At 45.1% G+C, this 27,832-nt stretch overlaps 1 protein-coding gene across 1 annotated transcript; it reads left to right on the top strand.

The window, feature by feature from the left end:
- Nucleotides 1-1,590: 1,590 nt before the first annotated feature.
- MMP24 (matrix metallopeptidase 24 (membrane-inserted)) lies at nt 1,591-27,765 on the top strand. Its single transcript, XM_006881473.1, has 8 exons — nt 1,591-1,736; nt 6,538-6,654; nt 7,656-7,960; nt 16,184-16,345; nt 19,119-19,333; nt 22,005-22,143; nt 22,961-23,227; nt 26,574-27,765. Exons 1-8 carry the CDS (start codon nt 1,681-1,683, stop codon nt 26,909-26,911), a joined length of 1,599 nt encoding a protein of 532 aa, XP_006881535.1. The 5' UTR covers nt 1,591-1,680; the 3' UTR covers nt 26,912-27,765.
- The last annotated feature ends 67 nt before the right edge of the window (nt 27,766-27,832 follow it).

Here is a 27,832-nt window from a genome sequence, read left to right on the forward strand (position 1 = left end):
TATGAGATGGATTGATTCGGTGACTGGGGTAATCGGGATGGGTGTGTCGGAGGCGGTGCGGTTGGCGCAGGATAGAGCAGGGTTTAGAGCTGTTATGCATAGGGTCGCTATGAGTCGGAAACGACTCGATGGCACATAACAACAACAACAAAAAGTTTTCCAGAATAGAATAAAGAATCCTGCATATTCTTTGCCTAGATTCCCCAGCTGACCAACCGTTAATATTTTGCTCTCTCTCAACCTTTGTCCTTTCTCCTTTTCCCTCTCCCCTTCTATCTAGTTATGCATGGTTTTATCCATCCTCCCACCCCCCGCCACATATAAGGTCTATGATGAATGTGGAAGGAGAGACTGAAGAACACAGAGGAAGAAGAAAATAGCCTGGGAAGTGAATGCAGAAATCATGTACTTTCTGTAACCCTAAATATTTCAGTGTGCATTTCCTAAATATAAGGATTATTTTGCATAATGACACTATTAATGTTTATATGTAGCCTTCTAATTTTTATACGCTATTTATTTCTATTTAAACTTAAAAGCCCATTCATTTGCTTCTTTTAATTTATAGAAAGAAGCCCTGGTGATCCAGCATTAGGTGCTCAGTTGCTAACCACAAAGTCAGCAGTTTGAATTAACTAGCCAATCCATAGGCAAAAGATGAGGCAGCCTGTTCTGAGGAAGATTTACAGCCCTTGAAACTCTACTGGGGGCAGTTTTACTCTGTCCTGTAGGGTCATTATGAATCATAATCTACTCATGTCAGTGGATTTACTTTTATTGATAATGCTTTTTTGCTTACCAACAAAGAATGGAGATGGTCTATTCTCATGGATTTGCATCAGTCCCTGACACAATGAATTTCTGGGTAGCACAACACTGTTAACCAAGAATTCACTCTCTTATGGTTATGCTATGCATCAGAAAGCTGGACAGTGCCTAGGGATGAGAGAAGGGGAATTGATGCCTATGAGTTGTGGTGCTGGAGAAGAGTATGACTATTTATAATTTTTATAAATAGGCGATCAAACAGGTTTACCCTTGAGAGGGTGAAATCACATTGCTCTTTGGAGGCAAGGATTCTGAAGCTTCCTCTGACATACTTTGGGCATGTTACAAGGAGTGACCAGTCCTTGGAGATGGACATTATGCTTGGGAGGGTAGAGGGACAGTATAGGAGGTAAAGACCCTTGATGAGATGGATTGTCTCAGTGACTGGGCAACTTGATGGCACATAACAACAACAACAACAACATGGTCCTGCTTGTCTATTTAGATATCAATAGAAACTGCTTAGCAGTTTCTACTGAGCAAAGAGACTAGTGGAAAGCCGTGAATGCAAATGTAATCTTTACTCCATAGACAGCAGTGATCAGTGAAGGGGTTATAGCAGAGGAGTAAGCTGATGAGAGCTGCACTTTTTGAAGCTTCATCTGACAGTGTGCGCAGGGTGAAGAGAAGAAGAAATGAGAGCATGAGACCATGAGTCACTGGGGTAAAATAATCCCTAATGTCAAGGGCAGATCTCTGCCCAGGTAGAACAGCGCCTTCTCCAGCATAATGTATCCTTTTCTTTCACGTGTCTTTCAGAGCTGGTTAAAGTCATACGGCTATCTACTTCCCTATGACTCACGGGCATCTGCGTTGCACTCAGGGAAGGCCTTACAGTCAGCAGTCTCCACTATGCAGCAGTTTTATGGGATCCCCGTCACCGGTGTGTTGGATCAGACCACGATCGAGTAAGATTTGCGTAGGACATTGTCTTTTCATTTTCTGGGCTTACATTTAGGCTCACAGTTTTCACAGCCTATGTTTCACAGCCGCTATCCTGCAGGCCTCTATACTTGCGAAGGAATACCCCAAGATTTAATGGGAGCTAGGGGTGTGTTGAGGTGTAGCTCTGCCACACACTTGCTGTGTGACTTTAGACAAACATCTTAAACCTGGGGGCCTCCATTTCCTTATCATTAAAATGAGGGATTGGGTTATAAATGTTCAATTGTATGGCTCTTTGAGTCACCATTTTGGAATTCCAGGAGATGCACACACCTCATAGTGAGTTGGCAGTTCGTATTCCACTTTTTCCATTTATCAAACAAGTACTGAGGGTGTATAGCAGGCATCGTGCTTGGTCCTCTGCTCCTGCCCTCCAGAGACTGTCTGGTGAACAATGGAGTCATCTGGTTGCACAATTCTGGAATGTGAAAGGGAATGCTGAATTTCAAGGAGCCTTCTGGGTCATAATGATGAATAAAACCACCAGAATGAATGAGATTACTCAGTGAGAGATGGGTGCCAGGAGTAGGGTCCTGAAAAGAAAGCTGAGAAGGAGCAGTCATAGAGGCAAAGGAAGCCTGGAACTGTGATGTCACGGTAGCGAAGAGCTGAGGGTGATCAAGCAGGTGGTGAATGAAGGATGTCTGCTGAGGAGGACATGGTTGTTATCTTCAGGGGAGATAAAGTCAGATTGGAATGGGAGGAGGAGGTGAAGAGTGGATATGACAAATATAGAGAAATCTTTCAATAAGCCTGACAGTGAAGGGAAAAGAAAGACAATAGCTGGATGTTGCTGAGATTTTTTTTTTCTTTAAAAGTAGGAGAGAATTGAACATATATTTAAATTTGTTTCTAAAATAACCACTCAAAAAGAAAGGCAAGGCATAGGAAAAAGCAAGTTTCTAAAGATTGTGGGAAGGGTTGGGATCTAGAGTTCAGGTAGAACTAGGGAATGAGTAAGGGTGCGGGGACATATGTAGGTAGTGAAACAGGAAAATGAAGTTGGTATTCCATCTGATTATGGGTCATGGAGTGAATCTATCCTCTAAGTAAGCTGCTCCTTGGAAAAGTCATCTTTGTGGACTTCAATTTATTCATTTGTATAAGGGAGTGTTGAGCTATACCTCTCAAAACTAGCATTCCATTATGTATTCTAAGATATAAAACTCTGGTGAGTCAGGGGTTTTATAATCTGTCTAAATATTTTTTTATTCCCAAGATTCTGTGAATTTAAGATTGTGAAGTTCTAAAATAATGTATTTGATTGGCCACATGTCACAATGAGCTGGTTACAGAGAGCACAACCACTTTTAAAATCAGAGGTTATTTTGAGGGCTTTGTAGAGACTACATGCTGTAGTGCATGTTGGGGTGGGGACACTGGTGTCTCTGCTGAAGTACCAGCTGGCCTTGGGTTTTAGTCTGTTCCAGAAAGCCCCAGGCCTGTTGGACAGGGTTCAGAAAGTGGCAGGTGGACAGTGAAAGGAGGAGGCAGGGAGAGCAATCTGAGCGAAGAGGATGGCATTTCCCGCTTGAGGTCCTGTCCTGACCTCTTAGGAAGGCGAGGGGAGACTATTCAGGAGGATTGGGAAGGAGGCAGGCATTTATACTTAATCCAGAACGTGAGTGGGTGGTGTTTGGTGTGGAACCTAAAGGCCTTAGTTTCAGCTCCAGCTCTGTGATCTTGGTCAAGAGCTGCCTTTCTCTGGGACTGTTTCCTCCTGCAGGGACCCTTCCAGGTCGGTTCCAGGGACTCTTAGGAAAGGGAAGCTGTGTGAGCAGATTAAGTATTATATTTGATCTCATCTATCTTTGGAAATGTCACATTATTAGTTATTCACTCACTCATTCATTCATTTAATAGATGTAGCTCCTTTTGACCAGCCCCATTCTCAGCAATAAAAAAAAAAAAGAAGAAGAAGTCTAGACTTTGTTACATTGCATTTATAAGTAGTCATGTATTTATTCCACTAAATTCCGGTCCCTATTGTTTTCTATGTTTTGCCAGTTATTCAATTATCCGTCTATCTTTCTTATGTAAAATGAGAATAAAAATTTGGGACTACTTTCCAGGTTTGTTTTGTGAATTTAAAAAGAAAAAGAATGTGAACACTCAAAAGTTCTAAAATAAAGGCATGGCATTATTACTATAACTTTTCTTTATTATTGGTTACTGAGTATAGGATGCTTTACTAATAATTAGTTTGTGATTACTAGTTTAAGACAAGACTCCAGCTAATATAGAACACATAACGATGAGCAAAGCTGGTCACTTCCTTCAAAAGGCTTTTAATGTTGGTTAAAACAGGCTGTCTTATGTTCTCTGTATTGCCAATGGCAACTACTTTTAACAGAATTGCAAATGTTTCCCTTCTAAAAATCTCAAATATAGCTTAGTAAATTAGTAAGCCAGAGAAAATGCAAGGATAGACTGGGCCCTACTCAAGCATGATCTCTTAAATTTATTATTGGTTCTTTTTTTTAACAAAAAGAAGAATTCCTGGGGAGCTCTGGTGGCCTAGTGGTAAGGAGCTGCAACTACAATCCCAGAGGTGCACTGTTCAAATCCACCAGATACTCTGCCGGGGAAGGAGGGACAATCTCCTCCTGTACCAGTCAGATCTGATTTGACGGCACACTCACACAAAAATAATAAAAATAAAAAAATAATTCCCCATCATATCTCAAAGGAGCACTGGTAGCATAGTATGTGATTGTGATGTTATTGTTGTTATTATGCGCTACTGAGTGACCTGCAACTCATAGTGACCCTATGTATAATAGCTCTGAACTCTGCCTTATCCTGAGCCAATCTCATTGTCTCTGACAGACCTAATCCCATATCTCCAGTCACTGAGTCAATCCATTTCATCCTGGATCTTGGAAAAGTCAGTAGTTCAAAGCCACCAGGTACTCTGTGAAGGAACGACAGTCTTCTTCCATGAAGATTTACAACTTTGGAAACTCAATGGAGGGCCACCATGAGTTGAAATGTACTTAACGGATAGTGGATGAGTCTGGGTGTGATGTCCTAGGCCTATTGTTCTCTAAGATAACTTCACCTGATCTTGGTCCTGGACTAGCTTCTGAGGACATAAAGAAAATATATTTCCAATCCTCAAAGAATTTATCATTTATTATGAACAACAGACTAATCGCTCTAAAATCACTCTATGATATAAGCATCTCTGGTGGCCCTGTGGTTCAGTATTGTCTGCTTAAGATAGACAGTTGAAACCCATCAGCCACTGGGGGAGAAAGACGTGGCAGTTGGCTTCCATAAAGAATCAAGTTGACAACAATGTATTTGACAAAGTGTATAAAAATGTGGAAAATTACATTGCCAAGTACTGTGGTGGCCTAGTGGTAAGGAACTCTACTGTAAACCTGAAGACATGTGGTTTGATTCCACCAGATGCTACATGGGAAAAAGATGAACAGTCTCCTCTCGTGAGATATAATGCCTCTTAAAACGTCCTGGGGAGTCAGCTATGGGTCAGGTCCGACTCAACAGTACATAACAACATAACAAAATATTCTGGTTGTTTACAGGAGACCTATCGTATACTTCTTTAATATCTATAGTTAAAGAGAATGTATTCACTCCCAAACCATCCCATTTTACTGTTGCATAGTTTTGATTCATTCATTCATTCATTCAATAAATAACTATTAGGTACTTTCTGAATTATTCAGTAATTATTGAGCACATTCTGGATCAGACAGTGTGCTGGCACTAGTCTGTGTACAGTAAGGGTCAAAGCCTCATAGATTTTAGCATCTAGTGAAAGAGACAAAGAATATACAAGAAGGTAAATGTATAATTTCAGGTAATGATAAATGTTCAGAAGAAAAATTAGGGTAAGAAGATAACAGTAGGATGGTGAGGGCAGACAGGGAAGTCCTCTATGAAGGGCTGATATTTGAGTAGAGATTTTAACAAAAGAAAACACAGTGTGAAGAAGAACAGTGCAAGTGGGAGCAGAGGCCACAGCAACTATAAAAACTCTGAAGTTGGAATAAACTTAGCATGACCAAGGGACAGTAAGGTCATCATGGTGGCTGGAACATAACAGAGTATGTGAAGAGAAGAGTGAAACTGTTGTTGGATGGGTGATGAAGGCCTCGATTATCTGAGAGGAGAAGTCTGAATTTTATTCTAGGTGTTTTGGGGAAACATTGGAGAGTTTTAAACCAAGGAGTGATGTGATCTAACTAAATTTATCAAGTATCTTCATATATATGCTCTTATTTAAGACTCACTACAACCTTAGAGGATAAGCAGGCAAGAGCTAGAATTTTCACATTGTTGTTGTTATTGATTGCCTTGAAGTCGAGCACAACTCATAGTGACCCTATGAACAAAAGGCCTGAAAGCCCCTCCACAGCTATTGACATTTATTAAAGTTCATAGAGTTTCAGAGGCATGTTGTTTAGGATGTGGATGCTACTCCTGCAACTGAGGTTTATGTGGGTTCAGCCACTTCCCAGGAACATCATTATTAATAGTAGAGCTGGAACTATTTAACCAAGGTCTTCTGATTCCAAGTCTCTTATACAGCAATGTTTCATGTTTGATTGTGGGTGAATGAATGAATGGATGAATGTGTCAATCAATCAATAATGTTCCTTTTGGGGAGTTATACCAAGGTCTAAGGGGAGGATGCATGCTGCCATTCAGACTGGGACTGGAAACTATGCAGTGCCTTTCTGTAGTGGCTGTGATCATAGTACAAATGTGTGTTTGTGTCTTCTCTCTGCCTAGGTGGATGAAGAAACCTCGATGTGGTGTCCCTGATCACCCTCACCTGAGCCGTAGGCGGAGAAATAAGCGCTATGCCCTGACTGGACAGAAATGGAGGCAAAAGCACATCACCTACAGGTACTTTGACTTACCTCTTTCTCCCTGGCTTTGGCCCCACCCTATATTTTTTATGTGCTTGCATTCAGAGACTCACATTATAGATGGGTTTGGAGAGGAAGATCCAATACTAAGACCCCCATGATTTTGTCCTCATGTTGCTTCCAGACTATGCTGTGACTCCAGCTTCAGGCTTATTTGGTCCTATGGGGGCTTATTTATCATATTCTGTTTAGATGATTATTGTTTTTAATCAAATAAGATGTGGTATAGATTGTTCATTAACATTCATCTGTACTAAAGAACTATGTTGGACTCATCTTCTTACTATCATTGCTTGCCCAACTGTTCATCATCTGATCTGGATTCCCTTCTCCAATTAAAATCACCCTGATGGATGTCATCAAAGATTCCCAGCCCAGCCTTGTTTCTCAAGGAGTATAGAGAATTAGGGCTGAAACACAACAGTGTCACTCCTTAGCTAACAGAGCAGGGTCAGTCTCTAAGGCAGACCAGGGACTAAGAACAGGAATGGTCGATCACAGCAGATTCAGACACTGTGTTTTGGAGTAGGCCAAGAGCTAGGACAGGGCAGCCTCAAGTAGGCTGTGAGTGGCAACTCTCAAGGCTCTGATTCCATCTCAGGTGGATTCCAGTTCAATGGCAGGATCTTAGGCAAATATTTTTCAAGTTGAACTCAGGGCTTTCCTGCTGACAAGCTGCAGAAACCAGGAACAAGGTCTGGGTGGGTTTTTTAAGAAATTTTTTCTGTGAATGAAGTGTAATCACTTATTCAACAAAGATAAATATAAAACACTGATTAAAGCAAAGTTACTGTGGTTGAGGCAAGGAAGGAGGACTCAGAGCCCTACTTAACTCAGCTTCTTCTCCAACCGAAGAATCCTATAGAATTCTAAGCTCTAAAGTTTGAAGATCACTGGGCCATATGGTCTCTGATGTCCCTTTTACCTCAACTACTCTGACTCTTTGTCCACTCCTATGACCTTCCCTTTTCTCACCAGCATTCACAACTACACCCCAAAGGTGGGTGAACTGGATACACGGAAAGCTATTCGCCAGGCTTTTGATGTGTGGCAGAAGGTGACTCCGCTGACCTTTGAAGAGGTGCCATACCACGAGATCAAAAGTGACCGGAAGGAGGCAGACATCATGATCTTTTTTGCTTCTGGTTTCCATGGTGACAGCTCCCCATTTGATGGGGAAGGGGGATTTCTGGCCCATGCCTACTTCCCTGGCCCAGGAATTGGAGGAGATACTCATTTTGACTCAGACGAGCCATGGACACTGGGAAATGCCAACCATGATGGTAAGGCCATTAAGGTACCGGGGGTCAGTCCTGGGTTGCTCTGAGGAAGCCACCAGCATATACCACGGATGGGGCTCCTACTTTCTAGAACTGATAGTCCAAGAACTAAAGCCTAAGAATGGGAACTATGATTTCTTATGATACTCAACACAGGGTCCATCAGGGCCAGAGCCAAAAAGATGGGACACATCAATTAGGTTATGGTCCCGTTAGATTGTGTCAGGACATAGAGCATGATTAAGGAGACAGAATGAATGGACCAAAGGTTGGAGGAAAGAGTAAAAAGGCATTACGCTTAGGGTCTAAAAGTGGTAGGACTCCAAAGGGCATCTTACGAAATGACATGACTAACTTGCTCCCTCAAATCAACCTCACAGGTAAACAACATGGCCCATAATTACTGGAGCATTCTTGAATAACTTGCCCTTCACCACTATGATTCAATTAACCTATGAAGGAAGTGTCAACAGTTTACAGTAGTAATAATACCCTTCAGGTTACAAAAGTTTCCTTATCAGTATTTACTCACAGGCACTTATATATTGTGATGCTCATTTAAAAACAAACAAACAAATAGAGTTTGGGGTTCTGGGTGATGATGGGACTTCTTTCAAATGGCTCAGCCTGGCAATAGCAGAACTGGGGCCTGACCCAGAGGAACCAAGTTCAGCTACCTGGCTGTGTGACTCTTATGGCTGTAGAGTTGGAATGAACTCATAGTTGACCCTCCAGTAGTTTTTCAGAGGCTGTAAATCATGTGAGAGGAGTATACTCATCTTTCTCCCAGAGATGTGTAACTAGAGGTCAATGATTCACGTTCTGTCTCATCTGTAGAATGAGGAGCTGAATTAAGATGGTATCCAAGATTCTTTCCTACTCTAGTCCTCCTGAAAGCCCAAGATAATCTAAATAACAATAGAAAACAACATCTCTGCTTTCCAGAAGTTCAGAGTCAAGTAGGGGAGAGAGATGTGTGTATACGTAACTCTCACAAGGCAGGATATACTGGAGGCTGTAACAGAGGTACTAAGAAAATGCAATAGGGTTGAGAAGAGAGTATCGGATTCTGGCTTTTAGAATATAATGCAGTGGGTGGTTGTTAGGTGCTGTTGAATACAACTCACAGCGATCCTAGAACAACAGATCTGAACCCTGTCCTATCTTGTGCCATCCTCATCATATCTTACACACTTGACATCACTGCTGCAGTCACTGTGTCAATCTGACTGGTTGAGGATCTTCCTTTCTTTTGCCTCCACCTTTCCAAGCATAATGTCCCTCTCCACAGAACAGCCTCTCCTGGCAACATGCCCAAATTATATGAGATGAAGCTTAGCCATCCTTGCATCCAAGGAGCACTCTGGCTGCACTTTTTCCAAAACATATGTTTGGGGTTTTTTTGAAGTTCATATGATATTAGTACTTTCCTTCAATACTACAATTCAAAGGCATCAATTCTTCTGTTATCCTTATTCACTGTCCAGTTCTCAGAAAGACTGCAAGTGATTGAAAAGACCATGGCCAGAATCAGGTATACCTTAGTCTTCAAACTAATATCACTGCTCCTCGTGTTTTGAAGCAGTCTCTGAGAGCAGGCTTGCCCAGTGTAATACATCTCCTGGTCTCCTGACTGCTGGTACCAAAGGTGTTGCGTGTGGATTCAAGAAAGATGAAATGCACATTTCAATCTTTTCTCCATCTGTCATGATGTTGTTTATTGGCCCAGTTGTAAGGATTTTAGTCTTCTTGATGTTGAGATGTAATCCATATGAAGGCTGTCTTTTTCATCTTCTGCAGCAAGTGTTTCAAATCCTCCTCACAAGCAAGGTTGTGTCAAGGTTGTAAACTAGTGCTTCAGTATACTAAGACCCATGCCAAGTGCTTTCTACAGATTATGTAGATATTATTACAATCTTCATTTTATATATGGTTAAACTGAAGCATAGAGAAACATTGTAATTGTTATGTGCCATCGAGTCACCTGAAACCTGCTCTATATTGTGCCAACTTTACTGTCTCTGACACACCTACCCTTGTTACCCCAATCACTGTATCAATTCATCTCATCAATGGTCTCCCTCTCTTTCTCCATCCCTCCATCCTTCCAAGCATGATGTCCCTCTCCAAGGACCGGTCCCTCCTTGCAACATGCCCATAGTATGTCAAAGTCTTAGAATCCCAGCCTCCAAGGAGCAGCCCAGTTTCATCTTCTCTAGGATGAACCTGTTTGTTCTCCTGGCAGTCAGTCCATGATATATTCAAAACTCTTGTCCAGTACCACAACTCAAAGACATCAATTCTCTTTCTGTCATCCCTAGTCATTGTCCAGCTCTGTGATGCATAGCAAGCAATTATGAAGACTATGGCCTGGATCAGGTGCACTTTTATATCCAGACTGACATCGTTGCTCTTCAGTACTCTGGAGAGGTACCCTACAGCCAACTTTCCCAATGTCGTTCGTCTCTTGATTTCCTGGCTGCTGGTACCTACCAAGAGTGTTGACTGTGGAGCCAAGCAAATGAAAGTGGTTAATATTGTTGTTGTTGTTAGTGCCATTGAGTCATAGGTGACTCATAGCAACCCTATGAACAAAAGTCCTCAACACTTGTGTGACATTCATCCTTTCTCCAGGTTCATAGGGTTTCTGGAGGCAAGCTATTACACAAGTGGATGCCATTCCTGCTTCTAATGTTAATATTAGGTTTCTTTTTAAAAAGTCCCATAATTGGTGAATGATAAGGAACGATGGAATGCTGATCCCAAAGCCTATATACTTCAGTGTTTCTCAAACTGCAGAGAATATGAAATTTACCTGGAAACTTTTTTTTTTAAAATTTTATTATTTTTGTGTGCGTGTACCGTCAAATCAGATCTGACTGGTACAGGAGGAGATTGTCCCTCCTTCCCCGGCAGAGCATCTGGTGGATTCGAACCGTGCGCCTCTGGGATTGTAGTTGCAGCTCTTTGCCACTAGGCCACCAGAGCTCCCCAACTTTCTTATTTTTTAAGATTGTGGATCCTAGGCTCTATCTCCTACCTCTTACTATTCTAATTCTCTAGGTATGGGGTAGGGACTGGGAATCTGTACTTAATCCAACAAATTCTCCAGTACTTTTACTCTTCAGAATTCCCCTAACTTGCTTGATCATAAGAATTCACTGGGTTCTTGTTATAAATGTGGATCCCAGGCCCTCCCCCTGATTGTTTTGATTCTTATGTTTAGGTAAGATTGGGAAGCATTAGGTATTCATTTTCCCTGAGGTTGGTGATGCTTCAGGTTCAGGGCAACTATTAAAAGCTTGCTTCCTTAAAGGCCTTAGTTGGTGTCTGCAGATGAGACTCTTCTTTGTGAATCTTTAAAGGCTTATTTACCAAAAGATGCTTTGGTAAAGTTATACCAAAGTCAGGCTACATAAAATTACAGAATTGTTAGATTTCTTGTTGTCTACCACACCTCCTTTTTCTTTTTGTTCTCTTTCCTATCAACCTCTTTCCCCCACCCGACCCACCCCCAGCTTGCTATCTCTCCCCTTATGCCCTGGATGGGTTTCCTGGCTTTGTGAAGACTTGTTCTTTATCTAGGTCTTATTCTTGGATCAGTATCAATGTGCTAACTGATAAGATGTGAGGAAAAGAAAACAAACTTTTTTTAGCCTTTATTAGGTGCCAGGCACTGTTGTCACTGTTAATTGGTAAGATTTTCAGTTATACCCTCAATAGAGAGAAATTCATTTTAAAAGAACTATTGCCCAGAAAAGGTACTGAGAGATAATCCTTATTCTTCTGCCTTCCCCTTTTTCCCTCTGGGAGTTTGCACTTCCCATTACCACACCTGTCTATTGGGAAACCTTTTAGGCCCAGCCTCACAGTCCCAAGAACTTTTTAAAGGTGTGTATGGGCAGGAGCTAGGACCTGTGGATGGGCACCTCCCCAACATTGCTTCTATCTATCCCACCCTATTCTTGATGAAAGATTGCCAATTCTTGATAGAAATTCCAAGGTGGCTAATGTCTTCTTTGAACAAGGATCAGATCTTTTCACTGCTCTGAGAAACCTGAGCATAAACTGTCCAGATATAACTCATGACCACAGCAACAGACCAGTGACTGGAGAATGGAAACCATGGATTTCTCTAGAAAAAGCTTTGGGGTAAGAAAAAAAAAGAAATAAGATTTATTAGCACTTGCATGTTATCTCTTTTGATTTCCACATAAATTTCATCAGGGAGGGAGCAAAGTCTCCAGGGAACTTTTCTTTTTTGGCTTTCTTCTTTTTTCCAAAAGTTTATTAGGGGAAATGTCAAACTGACAAAAGTAAAGAGAAGAATAATATGAACTCCTAGGCACTCTTCATTCTGCTTCAGCAATTATTATTGTATGACTCCTATTTTGTCTTCCTCTCTCAACATATTTTTTGGCTGTTATATTTTAAAGAAAATTCAAGATATTTCGCCTGTAAATTCTCTAAGTTCTCTCACTTGTAAATTCTTTTTTTAAAAAAAACAACCACAAAAATTATCAGTAAAATTAATAGTTTATTAACAAAATCTAATACTCAGTTTATGTTAGCTTGCCTAAATTATCTCAAAAATTTCAGTTATTTCCTTGAATTAGAAATCAAATAAGATCCACACATTGCATGTAGTTAGTATGACTTTTAAAGTCTTTTTAATGGAAAACAATGCCCTCTCCATTCTTCCTCTTCCCCAAGCCATTTGTTCAAGAAACGGAGTCATGTATCCTGAACATAGACATTTATTGTGACTAGATTCAGATTTACTTTTATAATTTCCTTCCTCCCAGTATTTCCTGAAATTGGTAATTAAGCTTGATCAGATTCAGGTTCACTTTTTCTTTTGGGCAAGTATACATCCTAGATGGTGCCAGTACTTCCAACTGCTTCACCTCAGCAGGCATACAGAACTCAGGATGTCCTGCCCTCAGGGATGTTAAGGCTGATCACTTGTGCAGGTTGTAACAGTCTGCCCCACCATATAAAATACACCTGGAAAACTTAAACAATTAAAACCAACGAGATTATCTAAGCCCTACCCTAAACCTCCTGAATCAGGATCTCCTCTCCAAAATCTCTGAATTACTGATTCACCTTTGTAATTCCCTCACCTGGTGAGGATCTGTGTGAAGAGGCATCTAGTCCACCACAAGGTTTCTGGGCCTACTTCTAGGGACCATAGCCACGCTCTGTCATCATCTCTTTCAAATGAATAAATCGGCTAAATTAGCAGTTATTTCCTTAGTTCTGCTCTTACAGGCTAAGCAGATGCTCCTGCTTAGATAAAGGAGATAAGGCAGGGAGAGAGTCATCAACACTTCATGGGGTAGAGATCCCCTTCCACAACCATTTTTCAGTACCTCTTGCCCATTCCTTCTAGGCCGACCAGGCAAGGATAATAATCTCCCTTTACCAATGAGGAAAGTAAAGTTCCAGGTAGATGAGAAAGTCACTCACTTGGTAAGTGGCAGAGCCAAATAGACTCTGAATTTTTAACAATCACCCCAGAAAGTTCAGCTCCAGGTGGTCCAAGGAACACACCAGGGAAAATACTGGATTTGGGGCACTGTTCTATCTTGAAGGTGTTCTGGTGGCCTAATGGGTTATGTGTTGCACTTCCAACAGAAAGGTCAGTGGTTTGAAACTACCAGCTGCCTCATAGAATGATGGACAGTCTCCTCTCATAAAGATTTACAGCCTCAGAAACCATTTTTACTTCCATACTATTATTGCCTTCATTTTATAGACGGAAAAGATTTAAAATGTCACATCACTAGGACCTAGCAGAGCTAGGATGCAAAACCAAAGGCTGCACTTCTGACCACTCAGCGTCCTTGCCCACACTTTTGGAGAGAGAAGACTTGAACAGCTTCCTGTGTGCTAAGCACGGGTCCTCTCCACACAGGAACTTCACTCCTCATGCCTCTGCTTTTCCTCTTGCCTTCCATCCCTCTGCCATCTCCTGTATACTCCTCAAAGTAGCCCCCTCAGGTTTCTGTAAGGTAGAATGTTAGCTCTCTGTCTCTCCTCTTCCTTTCCATCCTTGGAATAAACCCAGGCCTCATTTCCTCCATGGGCTTTTTCTTGCCCTCTGCAGTGACCCAAGCATAATGGTCTGCAGAGAACAGGCATAGGTGGAGGGTGAAGGTTCAGAATCTCTCCAGGGTCTTAAAGCCCTGCTCTTTGGTTTTCCACTAAGATCTCTGTGGATATCCCTGAGGAAGGACCCAGTCAGGAGACAGAGGCCCTGAACAGCTTGTCTCAGGATAAAGAACAGGAGTCAAGCCAGGACTGGACCCCAGGAAGCAGAGCTGCCTTCTGCTGACTCTAGCAGCCACCTTTGTTTGGGATGGAGCTCAGCAATGAGCTCACCCTTCCCCACTGCCAGAGGGACCTGGGCCTGAGGAAGGAGCTGGGGGCGGCCTGCATTCTCATGCCAGCCTGCCTGTCCCCAGCAGAAGGCCAGCCCCAGGCTTTTGGCCAACCTTGTACTAATCTTACCCATCCTCCTCCTTTTCCGTTGCTCAAAAGCAGCTCCACTGATGACACCAATGGTACTGTTAGTAGAGCGGTAGGCAACCCCTTTTGCCTGTTCTAGGTCTGCCACATGAGGTTCTTCCTAAGACCTTAGCCTAGAAGGCCACAGACAACTTCCACTCTCATCTGACCCTCACAGGACCCGCAGGGCTGAGCTGGAACAAGATTCCTGATGACCTCATAGGCTCCTGACAGACTCTTAGAGGTTGCAAACTGGGACTGAAACATGTCTTAGGGCTAAAAGATATGAGGCAGGGGCTGTAACTTGGCAGAAAGAATTGATCTAATGGCCTGCCAAAATCCCTGTACCTGAATGCCTTTCCCAAAGCTGAGGTTACTTGATACCCTCAAATGTAAGCCATGACCTATCTCTCCTTCATGCTGAGAGATGTTGCCTACTGGAATCCCACTGACTCTGGGTAAATGGACTTGTTCCATAACCAAGCTTGTCTTACAGATGAGGACCACACTTTCCATGTATTAATCAGCCCTGTGAGGGAGATAAGAGTTCCTCATCTGTAAAATGAGGAAATTGAGGTTGAGAGTATAGACCAAGTTCATGGTGTTGGAGAGGGCAGAGCTGGAAATGAATGAGATCAGTCCCATGCAGAGGCCACTGCTCGGTTTTATACTAGAGATCCTACATCCTACTTTCAGCAAATCTTATTGTGTGCCATCGAATTGGAACCAGCCCATAGCTGAGCCTCCAGCGGGCTTTCAGAGGCAGTTAATCCCAAAGGAAGAGATTGCCCATCCTCTGTGAATCAGCTGGTGGATTCGAACTGCGTGCTTTTGGAATTGTAGTGCAGCTTCTTACTGCTAGGCCACCAGACCTTTTTTCTCCCACATTTGAATCCTTTTTTTGTTCTTGGCCTTGTTTTGATCCTTTCCTCCAGGACTGAGGTCTTGTCACTAGCAGCTGTCCACTCTACCTGAGGCCCTGCTTGAACCTATAGCTCCTGAGAACAGCCAGCCACTCTCAGGGCTCCCCTGCCTGTTGTCACTGCTTCCACCTGGTGAGGCCCTTCATTTCTCACCCGGACTCTTGTACCACCAGCTCCTACCCTGAGGTCCCAGTTTCTAGTCTCATTATCCTCCAATCCCTCCTCCAAATGCAGACAGTGACTTCACCTGCCTCATCCTCACTCAATTTCAACCCCCCACTGGTCAAGAAGCAAATCCAGATTTTTTCACATGGCAACACAGATCCCCGCTTGCCAGCCTGACTGACCTCATCGGTCTCTGGCCCTCACCTCATGCTTTGTTCCAGAGCCAAGTGGAATAAGACCGCTTGTCCCTGGACTTTGTTCATCTTTCTCTCTGCCAGGAATGCCTCAAAATCCTCCTCCCTGCCCTCAGAATCCAGCCTTCTGACTAACTTCTTATCCTTCTTCACTGAACATCTTCTTCCAAGTTTAAAAGGCTCCTCCCTCCTCGGCAGCCCCTCTGGACCCCAACAGGTCCATTAAAATACCTGGGGCACTCTGCTGTATATATTTTGTCTCTCTATTCATATCTTCTGTTGTACTAAGAGTTCTGGAAGACAAGGATTGTGTCTGATTTCTGTCCCCAATGTCCAGTATGGGGCCTGCCACAAAGTCTCTGCTCAGATTTGCTGAATTAATTAGTGGACTGATTTAGTGCCCTGCACATCTCTGCCTCCTCTCTCCACAGGCAATGACCTCTTCCTGGTGGCTGTGCATGAGCTGGGCCATGCGCTGGGCCTAGAGCACTCCAATGACCCCAGTGCCATCATGGCACCCTTCTACCAATACATGGAGACGCACAACTTCAAGCTACCCCAGGATGATCTCCAGGGCATCCAGAAGATCTATGGTATGTGGAATGGGCGAGCAGCTCACCACTCCTTCTACGTGACTGCGCTGTGACTACCTATGTGTCAGGGGCAGGGGCAGGGTTGGGATGGGGCCTTTGCCAACCATGGGCATTGTTGTTGTTCTGTGCCATCAAGCCGCTTGTGACCCTATGTACAACAGCTCTCTAAACTCTGCTCTACCTTGAGCCAACCTTATTGTCTCTGACAGACCTGCCCTCATTATCCCCATCACTGAGTCAATCCATCCCATCGAGGGTCTTCCTCTCTCACACTGTCCCTCCATCCTTCCAAGCATGATGTCCATCATTGCAACATGCCCATAGTATGGCAGATGTTTTTCCTTCATTTAACACAGTATTCTTAGACTTGAGTTTTGCTTTTTGTGTCTACTTTTATTTTCCCTCTTTGGCCTGAGAGTCAGAGGGCCTGGATTTCAGGTCTCAGCCCCACCTCTTACTAGTCTCAGACTTTGAGACTTCTAACATCTTTGCTAAGCCAAAAAGGGCTAAACTTCCTCCCTGACATATTTGGGAAATCTAGAGGAAGGTCTGATTGTGACTAGAAGGAATAAAATGAGGGGAGCTCTGGTGGCCTAGTGGCAAGGAGCTGCAACTACAATCCCAGAGGCGCACGGATGGAATCCACCAGATGCTCTGCCGGGGAAGGAGGGACAATCTCCTCCTGTACCAGTCAGATCTGATTTGACGGTACACTCACACAAAAATAAATAAATAAAAATTTTAAAAAATTTAAAAAAAAAAGAAATAATAAAATGGTAGATATCTACTCATTCTCTCTTCTGTATCTACTACCTCCTCCTCTGCCCTTTAACTACATCTCACCTTCTGTGGTTCACATTCACAGATGGTGACTGATCACCATTAACTCACCTCTAGCTAAGAGATCCACCCATCTGTCCAAGTAATGATGATACGATGTAGCAAGTATTATAACCCAAGGTTTTTTTTCTTAAAAAAGGAAAGTAAAGCTGATACTCTGATAGGGTAGAAAATGCTTCCTACCAAGTCTCCTCCTCATCCTCTGTTCATGTTGCTGTGTGAAGTTCTTTTAGATGAATTAGTTACGATCGGTTTATGTGAGAAAATAAAAGTTTGCCAACATTGCACTGGAAATTATATCTCTCCTCCTGAGGTGCCTACTCCCACAGCCCCCAGGCAGTGGGAAATAGGAGGGGGGGCTCCCTCTGGAAGCTCTGAGGACTTCTTAGGGGAGATAGTCCCAGGCAGGGCCCTGGAGGATTGGCAGGATCTCCTCAGATGACGCAGCAGAGGACCAGGTGGGACTGCAGGGTCCGGAAAGTATTTCAAAGGTAGAATGGGCCGGATTTGCTGGTTGACATGGAGGTAAGGAGAAGTTAAAGAGGGTCAAAGATTACTTTAGGCTTTTGCAATTGTTGGACAACAGAATTTGCCAGTTTGTACCTCAGCATTCTGGACTGAAATTGGGATTTTTCACTATTCAACATGGGTTTTAGCCATGTGAGGCTACTGAAATGTAAGTAATATTAATGAAAATGAAATAGTATTAAATTCACCATTCTTTTTTTAAAAAAAATGTTAAAGATACACAGTTCTCAAATACACTAAGTAGTCTCACATTTCAAATGCTCAGTAGCCACTGGCACTGGACCATGAAGGTGAGAAACATTTCCAGCATCAGTTCTCTTGGAGAACTCTCACACAGGTCTGTAAAGCTGTGAGGACGAGGATGTGAGGACTGAGGGTAATGAATCTCACTTCTGGCTTCTTATTGAAATCACCTTGAGATTCCAACAGAAAATACTGGGTTTGAACTAGTCTGGGCTGTTTCCTGGTCATTAGTTAGATTAATCCTAATCGGCAGTGTAAATTGAGAACTATTGACCTAGGGGGGGGAAAATAGAAGAGGACCCAACCATAGTGATGAGGAAAGGAGGTGAGAAGGAATAGACTTTGAAGTAGAAGGAATCCGAGAAAGCTGAGATTCTAGATACCGAGAGAAGAGAGTTTAAAGGAGAGAATTGCTATGTATGGCTTTGCCACTTGAAGTGTGGGCCTCTGACCAACAACATCAGTATCACCAGAAAGCCTGAACAATTGCATGCTGAATCTGAGGCCCTATCCCAGACCCTCTGCGTCATAATCTTCAATTTTACCGAGTTCCTTAGATGATTCACATGCACCTTAAAAGTCTAAGATTTGCTGCCCTAAGATACTGAGTCAAATAACCTTTGGATTTGGCAAGATGAAGGTCACTAGTGATCTTGAGAAGAGTGCTTTCACGAGGTGATGGGTCAGAAGCGGTGGAGGAAGAGAAAAATGAAAGGGAGGTAGGTGAGAGTGGAGCCAGCTGTGTGAAGGGGAGAAGAGAAAGAAAAGATAAATGATTGCAGAGTTGGGGAAGCTTTGTATGCTAGAGGGAAAGAAGGTGATTATGCCAAGAGAGGGAAGTACTGAGAGGCAGGGGAGAGAGAAAAGAGGGAACACCGAGCTTAAAGAGGGACTCATTGTAAATTAGAATGAGAGAGAGATTTGGGGGTGGGAAATGATGATGATATGATGTAGCAACTATTATAACCCAAGCTTTTCTTCTTAAAAAAGAAAAGTGAAGCTGATATTCAGCTTAGCCTTCTCGTCTATCTTCTCAAAGAGGAAGGAATAGGTATGATAGGTATGCTTCTCTCGAAGCAGCCTGATCAGGAGGAGGACAAGGCATGGCAGTGGGAGGCAGGGAATGGTGCCCCGTTCTCTAAAATGCATCCTCTCTCTCCAGGACCTCCGGCTGAGCCTCTGGAGCCCACAAGGCCCCTCCCCACACTCCCTGTCCGCAGGATCCACTCACCCTCTGAGAGGAAGCATGAGCGCCAGCCCAGGCCCCCTCGGCCACCCCTTGGGGACAGACCATCCACACCAGGAGCTAAACCCAACATCTGTGATGGCAACTTCAACACAGTGGCCCTCTTCCGGGGAGAGATGTTTGTATTTAAGGTAGGATAAATTGACCGAAGTCACTCGAGTGATTCCACCCACTCCCTTCCCCACTAGCAAAGCTGCTGTTCCATAATTTGCCAGCTCTGGGGCCCAGAGAAGCTCTGGCCAGTGGCCAGGACACAAGGGGTCTTTCTGGTTAATCATTTGGCCATTTCTGGGCCCAGGAGCAATCTTACGTAAACCACTTCCCTTTTCTGAACCTTGGATTTCCATCTGAAAGCCAAAGAGGTCTTTCTTCTGGTGGCCTAGGGGCTAAGGATTTGAGTTGCCAACTCTAAAAAGCAGGTAGTTTAGAATCTACCAGCTGCTACTTGAGAGAAAAATGAGCAGTCTACTCCTGTGAGATTTACAGCCTCTGAAATTCCACTGAAGGGTCAACCATAAGTCAGCTCTGTCTTGAGGGTAATAAGTAGGTGAGTGAGCTATGAAGATGGGGTGGCTTGGGGTAAAGGGTTGATCAGTGGTGGCTCATAAGATTACAGCTTCTGCCAGGACCTGAGAGGCTGGTACTGAGAGGTGTCTAGAAGAAAGCTGACCAGAATCTGTCTTGCCATCTCTCCTGTCCTGTCACATTAGCCGTGGGCTGACTGCATGGCCGCCTGCTTGATGAATTGTAGGTTGGGTTTTCTAGGAAGCAGACTTGGAGACAGGATTTGGAATGCAGGATTCTTACTAAAGAGAACTCTGGGATCAACAGCTGGGGAATAAAGCAGGGGTGGATAGGGGGCGAAGACTAGGTCACAGCCACAAGGAGCTCTGCCCCTAGAATGGCCCCAAATGGCTAGATCTTTATGCCCTGAGGCAGGGAATGACCCTGGGGGAGGCTTTCTGGAGTTGAGGCCATCCTTGAAAGGCTAACAGTGTCATTTAGCCACACTCCCAATCACTGGGGGGTTCTAGGCAGCATATCTTATTCCCGTCATACTGGATGACATAAGAGGGGGGGAAGGCCGCTCCTTCCACAAAGTCTCCCCATAAAGCCTGGAGTGCTGAGCATGAACCATCAGATGTGGATCAGCCCCAGGCCTGCTTCTCACCAAGCAGCACTAGGCAGTGTCACTTGGCCTCCCTTATGACTCTGCTTAGCAGAGGTGTGAAAGCCAAAATAAGGATAAAAAACCAAATGTGAAAGTGCTTTGTCAAGTATTGTTTTTTTTTAAAAAAAAATCTCTTCTAGCTTCTGTACCAGCTTTCACAGGTTACATTCATGCTCCTGTAACTTGTTTCTCTTTGATCCTCCCAGCCAACCTGTTTATAGGCAAGTTTGGATTTTGCCACCACTGTTGATACAAGAAAAAAAAGAAAAAATGGGGCGAGAGAGTACAGACATCTGACCAGGGAATGGTGGTAGTTGGCACCTGTCATTCATTCAATTCCGACCATGTGCCCAGGACTGTTCTAGGCACTTTGCCTATGCTTATAGGCACATTCCCACTCTCCTTGCATTACTAAATGGAGCCAGTCCTGTGGAAGGCACTCTGCCCAAGCTTACAGACCACCTGCTGTGTCCCACCTGCCTAACAGCCCAGTTTACATTATTGGCTCTCTGCTGCCCCCATGCGACTGCCTCAGGCTCTCACACCATTCTTCCAGCTCCTTTGCTAGAACTTTCTTCCTCCCCTTGCTGGACCTGTCTGCTGTTCCATGGTTTCTTCTGCAATTTCTAGGACAGTCCCCTCACTTCCCCACCCAGAGGAGGGAAAGGGATGGGCAGTTCTAGCTAATGGAAAAGTTCTTCCTCTGCTCCTGATTTACTGTTCAACCTTGGGGAAGTCATTTATCCTCTCTGTTGTTGTTGTTATGTGCCATCGAGTCGTTTGCGACTCATAGCGACCTTTATTCTCTCTAGGCCTTAGATTATTCAACCATTCAGTGGGAAATAATACCATCTCCTGCTTATTCTTTTTATCATTTGATAAGTTTCTTGATCCCTGACCTGGGTTGGTTGCTGGAGGCCCCAAAAAAGAGACCCAAATTCCCATCTCCCCTGCAGCTGAGCAACTCCAAGCCAGTAGAGGAGTGGCCAAAGGGATAAAGTGTGATGTGCTGGGGACCTCAGGTGAAGAGATAACTCTCTGGAAGGTCAGGAAAAGCTACTCTGAGGAGGTGCTATGTCAGCTGAGGTTTAAGCAGTTAAAAGAAGCTCCTCAAAATTAATTTGGGGAGAAAATTCTAGACATCAGGAGTATGTCTAGAAGTGCATAGAAAGGTAGAATACTGTCTGGCTTGTCTGGCCACAGCATGAGGCAAGGGGAAGGGGAGGGAACAAGAAGTGAACCAATTTGAGATTAGCTGGTGATGGGCCTTGCAGCCCTGGTCAGGCATTAAGGAGGGCCTCAGTGGCAGCAAGTTCTGCTGGGGGGGAGTTGTTGTGAGATGTTGTGTCGAGTATAACTCATAGAAACCCATAAAATGACAGATCTGAACCCTGCTCAGTCCTATGCCGTTTCCATCATCCTGCCACACTTGAGCCCATTTTAAAGATCACTGAGAAGGAAAGGGGTGGCTAAATGAGGAAAGTTACAGAAGCACTTGTCTCCATACAGGGCTTTGAAAGGATGGGCAGACTCTGCAAAGGGTTGCAAGACTCAGGAAGATGTGGGGTTGTGGGGACTGGAATCACTAGGTCCAGAGGCGGAGTCTGCCATATGGCTTTATCCCCACACAGGATCGGTGGTTCTGGCGACTGCGCAACAACCGCGTGCAGGAAGGCTACCCCATGCAGATCGAGCAGTTCTGGAAGGGCCTACCGGCTCGCATAGATGCAGCCTACGAAAGGGCCGATGGTAGATTTGTCTTCTTCAAAGGTAATGCTGCCTGTGCTGTGAGATCTGAAGCAGACCTCTGTGCCCCTTGAGACCTCTGTCTCTGAACTGGAAGAGGCTGGTGGGTGGCAGATGCTCTGCAAGGGCACTTTTAATCCCATAGACACTGGCAGGACAGATTCCTCAAACAAGTAGTCCACAATGGGGGAAATCAACTCAGGGAGGACTGGTTGAAGATCTGTAAGTGCCAAGGTTGGTGGATGACAAACCTTCCCTGATAAAATGGAGGGTGGAGCAGGCAAGCACAGGCCATCTGGTGCTAGTGGAGGCCCATCCTGTCAGCCTGTGAGAATTTGGAGGGAGGAGGTTATGTGGGCTAGAGAAGCAGGGGAGTGGGAGAAAGAGGCTAAAGTGAAGCACACCCCCCACTCTGTGCCTGGCACCATGCTACACTGTTTCACATCAGCCATCTTGACTTGACCCATAGCGGGTAAGACACAGACAGTGAGAAGTCCAGGGTTGGGTAGCTCCCGGCTATAGAGCTCAATGTATTCAGTGGCAGGTGCGGAGAGCAGTGGTGTATGCAGAGCTTTGGGAGTGGTTAAGATCACCCAGAGAGGAGAGGAACAAGTTAAATGAGAAGGAAAAAAAAGGAAAGACACAGCCCAAGCAGCATTGGCTCAGAGACCCTGCCTGGGCTAGAGACGTCAGCCTTTCAAGGAGACCAAGCATGTCTAGGGTTTCAGAGACTACATCTATTAATGACCCAAGGCCCAGGGCAGATGGTAAGTGGCATTGGCCACAATCTCTGGCATTGAGCGATGGGATAAAGTCTGATTCTGGCTCTTCTTGGACACAGGTGACAAGTACTGGGTGTTTAAGGAAGTGACAGTGGAGCCCGGATATCCCCACAGCCTGGGGGAGCTGGGCAGCTGTTTGCCACGGGAAGGCATTGACACCGCTCTGCGCTGGGAACCAGTGGGCAAGACCTACTTCTTCAAAGGCGAGCGGTACTGGCGCTACAGTGAGGAACGGCGAGCCACAGACCCTGGCTACCCCAAGCCCATCACTGTGTGGAAGGGTATCCCACAGGCACCCCAGGGGGCCTTCATCAGCAAAGAAGGATGTACGTAATGGCCCCGCTGCATGGGGGTGGTCTGGGACTCTTTTGCCACATGCTGACTGAGCAGGAATGTAGTTCCCTGAAATGTGGTCACCCGTCCAATTCTGATACCCCAAGTTAGCATTAGGCAGCTGCCCCAGCTCACTATGGCTCTGACGCTAACCAACCAGGGCTAGGTCACATCTCCCAAAAGACCTGTAATTCAGACTGTTAGAGAGACAGACACTGTCCACAAGACATGCTAATCTTCTGCTGTGCTAACCACAAGTTCTGAACTGGTTTCTCCATTAACCCTTCAGGATGCCAACCTCAAGTTCAGGAGCACACAGGACACAGGACACCCTTTTCTGACCTGCTGTCTCCTACTACTGCCCCTATGTTGTTGTTGTTCTGTACCATTGAGTCAGAACTGACTCATAGCTGACTCTCCAGTGGGCTTTCAAAGGTAGCAGATCACACGGGAGAAGATGGCCCATCTTCCTTCCTCAGATCAGCTGGTGGATTCAAATCACATACCTTTGGGTTCATAGCACAACTCCTTACCACTAAACCACCAGAGATTGCTATGGGCTAAATAATTCACTAGAATGCCTTGGAATCCAGAGTGTAGAAAGGCCCTGAGTGGCACTTGACTTAAACATGTGGTTCAAAGTGATGCCAGAAGAAATGCCTGGCAACCTGCTTTCATACAGATTTTCATACAGATATTCATACAGCTAAGAAAACCTTTTGGCTCAGTTCTAACCTGTAGCATATGGGTCACCATGAGTTGGAATCAACTCCTTGGCAACAGGTTTACATCATATTTCTGGCTATACACCTATTACAACTTAAACCAGAAACGCACCAGGCGAATCTGAGAGGACTCGCAACACTGAGCTCCCAAGTCCCAAGGGATGTATCACCCTCCTGAGAACAGATATTCTCCCCATCCAGGAGGTTCTAAGAGCCTCTGTGTTCAGGGCTTTTTTTTTTCAGCCAGTCCTGCAGGACAATCACAGTTCCTGAGGGTAGTTACAACCAGGTTCCCGGGTGAGTCTTTTCTGATATGGCTGGCCCCCAGAGTTCAGGACAAATTCTCCAGTGTGGCCTGGAAGTTCCCAGATCAAGGGACCTGAGTTACTCCAGAGCCAAGGTACAAAGACCACTCTATTTGATGCAAAACCAGTTCCTTTCCCCCACACTAATTATGATACGTGGTTCTCATTGGAGTGTCTCAGACTGGGGCCTGGAGTCATGCTCAAACCATCTAGGTTTGAGAAACACCTTCCTGGTGGCAAAAACACCACCTCACAATTACCCTATTTACACAGATTAACTAATTCTTACCAGATAAGATTCACGGGATGATCCATAATCGAGGGGATTGTCACAGGCTGACTTCATTCCTTCAGGTGGTATTTCTCAAACAGTGGTCCTCCGGCATCACTCCGGGGGGTTCAAGTTACCAAATCTGAAAAGCAATGATAATAATGGTAAGTTTTATGGTGTTTTTTTCACAATTGTGAGGGCAAGAAGCTAGAGAGGGAAGTCTTTTTTATTGATGATTTTTCCTAAGCCCTTCTAACCTCAGATGTCCTCAGCCATCAGGATGATTACAACTTCTTTCCCTGCCAGGCTAGGAGTTTGTCAAGAGAAGGGACTGGGTCTTGCCAGGGGCAGAGAGAGTGAGCCTGTTAGAAGCACAGATTCTGAGTTCAGATCCCATCTTCACCAATTACTATGAGTTTATTGCTAGCAAGTTAGATTTGACTTATAGCTAAATTTCCAGTGGCTGTAAATTGAATGGGAGGGGATTGTCCATCTTTCTCCCTTGGAGCAGCTGGTGGATTTGAACAGTCTTCCTCTGGGTTGGCAGTATAACTCTTTACCTACTAGGTCCTGGAGCTCTCCAATTTCTTCATCTACAAAATGAGGATGATGATGGTATCAACCTCATATGGCTTTTATGATCAAATAAATTACATAGGACACATAGAACAAAGCCCAACATACAGTCCAAACAAATAAGTTTTAGCTATTACTTTCATTCCCTTGTTGGGATGGGTTTTTTTATGAATCAACAGGATTCATTCATTGACTCCACATATAAGTGTGAACCATTTGTTGTGCAGTCACAGCTGGGGATGTAGCAGTGAGAAAAATTGCATTGCAGTTCCTAGTTCCCAGTCTTGGGACAGAAAATAAGCAAGGTGGTAACAGATGATGCTATGAAGGAAATAAATGCCATCAAGAGAGCTCCACAGAGGAAGCTCGTTAGAGAGGATGGTCAGCATGGGCTTTCAGAGGTGGCAATGCTGGTAGGAAACTCAGTGGTTCTCCTGTGTACCTAGTGCTTATACAGGTATCTTTTTGAGGAGACCTCAGATAGGTGACATCAAGGACCTTCATCAGTGAACATCTGAGCCAGAGTGGAAAGCTGGCCAATGAGAAAAGTCTGAGCAAACAGCTAAGGTTGTTGCTGAGAGCACTGGGTTTGCTGTCCAGAGAATGTTGGGTAGGGCCCCAGAGCCTGGCATCTGTGCTGTGATGTGTCCAAAACCAAAAACTCCCAATTGCAGGAGTGGCGTCCACTGTCAACACAAGGAGGAACTTTGCTCCCTGATTCCATTGGATTAGGCTGGAGCTGGCCTGAGACCCCAGAACTATAGAGGCTCTGTATCCAAGCCACAAACTGAGGGCCCACTCAAATGAATTTGGGAGATCTGGGGGCACAGTATGGTACAGCTACAGTCTAGGCTGTCTGGGAGGCCAGTCCCTAGTAAAAGTAATTTTCTGGTCCAAGTTGATCTATATCCTAGTTCTACTTAAGAGCCCTATGGCTTTCTAGACTGCAGAGATGGCAGGATGGGCACCAGGTGCTGGCTGCCCCTCTCTGAAGCTTCATTATTTAGTGATCTATACAGAACATAGTGAACTCTGGTGGCCTGGTGGTAAGGTGCTGCATTGTCAGCCAAAAGGCATGCAGTTCGAACCCACCTGCAGCTCCACAGGAAAAGGATGGGGAATCTCCTCCTGTGCTATTTACTGCTTCTAAAAACCCACTGGAGGATCAGCTATGAGTCAGTTCCACTCATTGGTGTACAACATGCAGGACATAGTCCACTCTCTGACCACACTATCTGTAGGACTTGCCAAGAGCCACACCTCTCCCACCTCCAAATGCCCCAACTCACTGGTCCTTCCACTTCGTACCCCCTGCTCTCCTTCAGCGCTCCTCTGGGCTTCTCCAGACTGGGCACAGGAATCCTTCTGTATGCTACCACAGCATCCTATGGTCTCTTGGCCTGGCCCAGAGCAGGTACTGGGAAATATTTGGGAATAGTGACACTGGTCCATGTCTCTGCAGATTACACCTACTTCTACAAGGGCCGAGATTACTGGAAGTTTGACAACCAGAAACTGAGCGTGGAGCCAGGTTATCCGCGTAACATCTTGCGTGATTGGATGGGTTGCAACCAGAAGGAGGTGGAGAGGCGCAAGGAAAGGCGGCTGCCCCAGGACGATGTGGACATCATGGTGACCATCAATGACATGCCAGGCTCCGTGAATGCCGTGGCTGTGGTCATACCCTGCATCCTGTCCCTCTGCATCCTGGTGCTGGTCTACACCATCTTCCAGTTCAAGAACAAGACAGGCCCTCAGCCTGTCACCTACTATAAGCGGCCAGTCCAGGAGTGGGTATGAGCAGCCCAGAGCCCTCTCTGTCCACTCGGTCTGGCCAACCAGGCCTCTCCTCATCAGGGCCTGAGAGGCAGCTCCAGCCACTGCCCACCAGGGCCAGCCGGGCCCTAGGCCAGGGTCATGCAGCTGAAGTAGTAGGTGTGTTGGCCTAGGCTGAGTGTCAGGCAGGGAATGATAGGGGTTGTGCCTGGGATGGGTCTCTGGCACCCAGCTGCCAGCCTTCTATTCTTGGTCTACTGCCTACTCAAAGGAATGGCCCAGGCCCCATCAAGAAGCAGGGACCCTTCTAGGTGGAGCCCCTGTGGTCACCACATCCTCGGGCCTGCCTGTGAGGCACCACAGCTCCATTCCCAGCTTGGGCACAGCACCTTCTGCAGGAAGCCAATACATGCACTCGCCTCCACCTGGGAGATGCTACCAGTCTTCGCCCCCTTTAACCAACACCTGCTGGTCAGATGTCCCCCCCCACACACACACACCCCCCACTGTCCTCCAAGGCTATTGGACACCTGCTGCCAACACAGTGGGCACCAAGCCCAGGTTTCCCCTGCTGAAACACAGCAGCTTCCTCAGGAAACCTGCTCCACATGTCAGGGTCTCCTCTGAGACCCAAAATTTAGGGCCACATGCTACAGGCAAGGCTGTGGCCCAGCTGAGTCTGATAAGGACCCAGTCATCAAGTCGTGAATATTTAAATGTCCTTTCACTACTGTTTAAGTCCCATTCTGCAAAGGCTGCTTGAGGGTTTAAGAAAATAAGAGGTGACTGTGTTGGTGTTGAGGCCAATGTAGTCAGCCTTCCCCTAGGTGGTAAGAACCAAGGTGCTGATAAGGCCACTCTGGAGACCAGACACCTCAAGAGCTGGGCCAGTAGCTGGTCCTATTTCTGGAGGCCGATCTGAGCTTGTGACACCTCTACTCCCTG

Source organism: Elephantulus edwardii, unplaced genomic scaffold, assembly GCF_000299155.1.
Source record: "Elephantulus edwardii isolate Elephantulus edwardi_28Jun2011 unplaced genomic scaffold, EleEdw1.0 scaffold00015, whole genome shotgun sequence".
Lineage (NCBI taxonomy): Eukaryota > Metazoa > Chordata > Mammalia > Macroscelidea > Macroscelididae > Elephantulus > Elephantulus edwardii.

Coding starts and splice junctions, on each gene's coding strand:
- MMP24 (XM_006881473.1), top strand. CDS start 1,681: ATGCAGCAGTTTTATGGGATCCCCGTCACCGGTGTGTTGGATCAGACC. Junction 1,737..6,537: donor TTGGATCAGACCACGATCGA/GTAAGATTTGCG, acceptor CTCTCTGCCTAG/GTGGATGAAGAAACCTCGAT. Junction 16,346..19,118: donor GGGCATCCAGAAGATCTATG/GTATGTGGAATG, acceptor CTCTCTCTCCAG/GACCTCCGGCTGAGCCTCTG.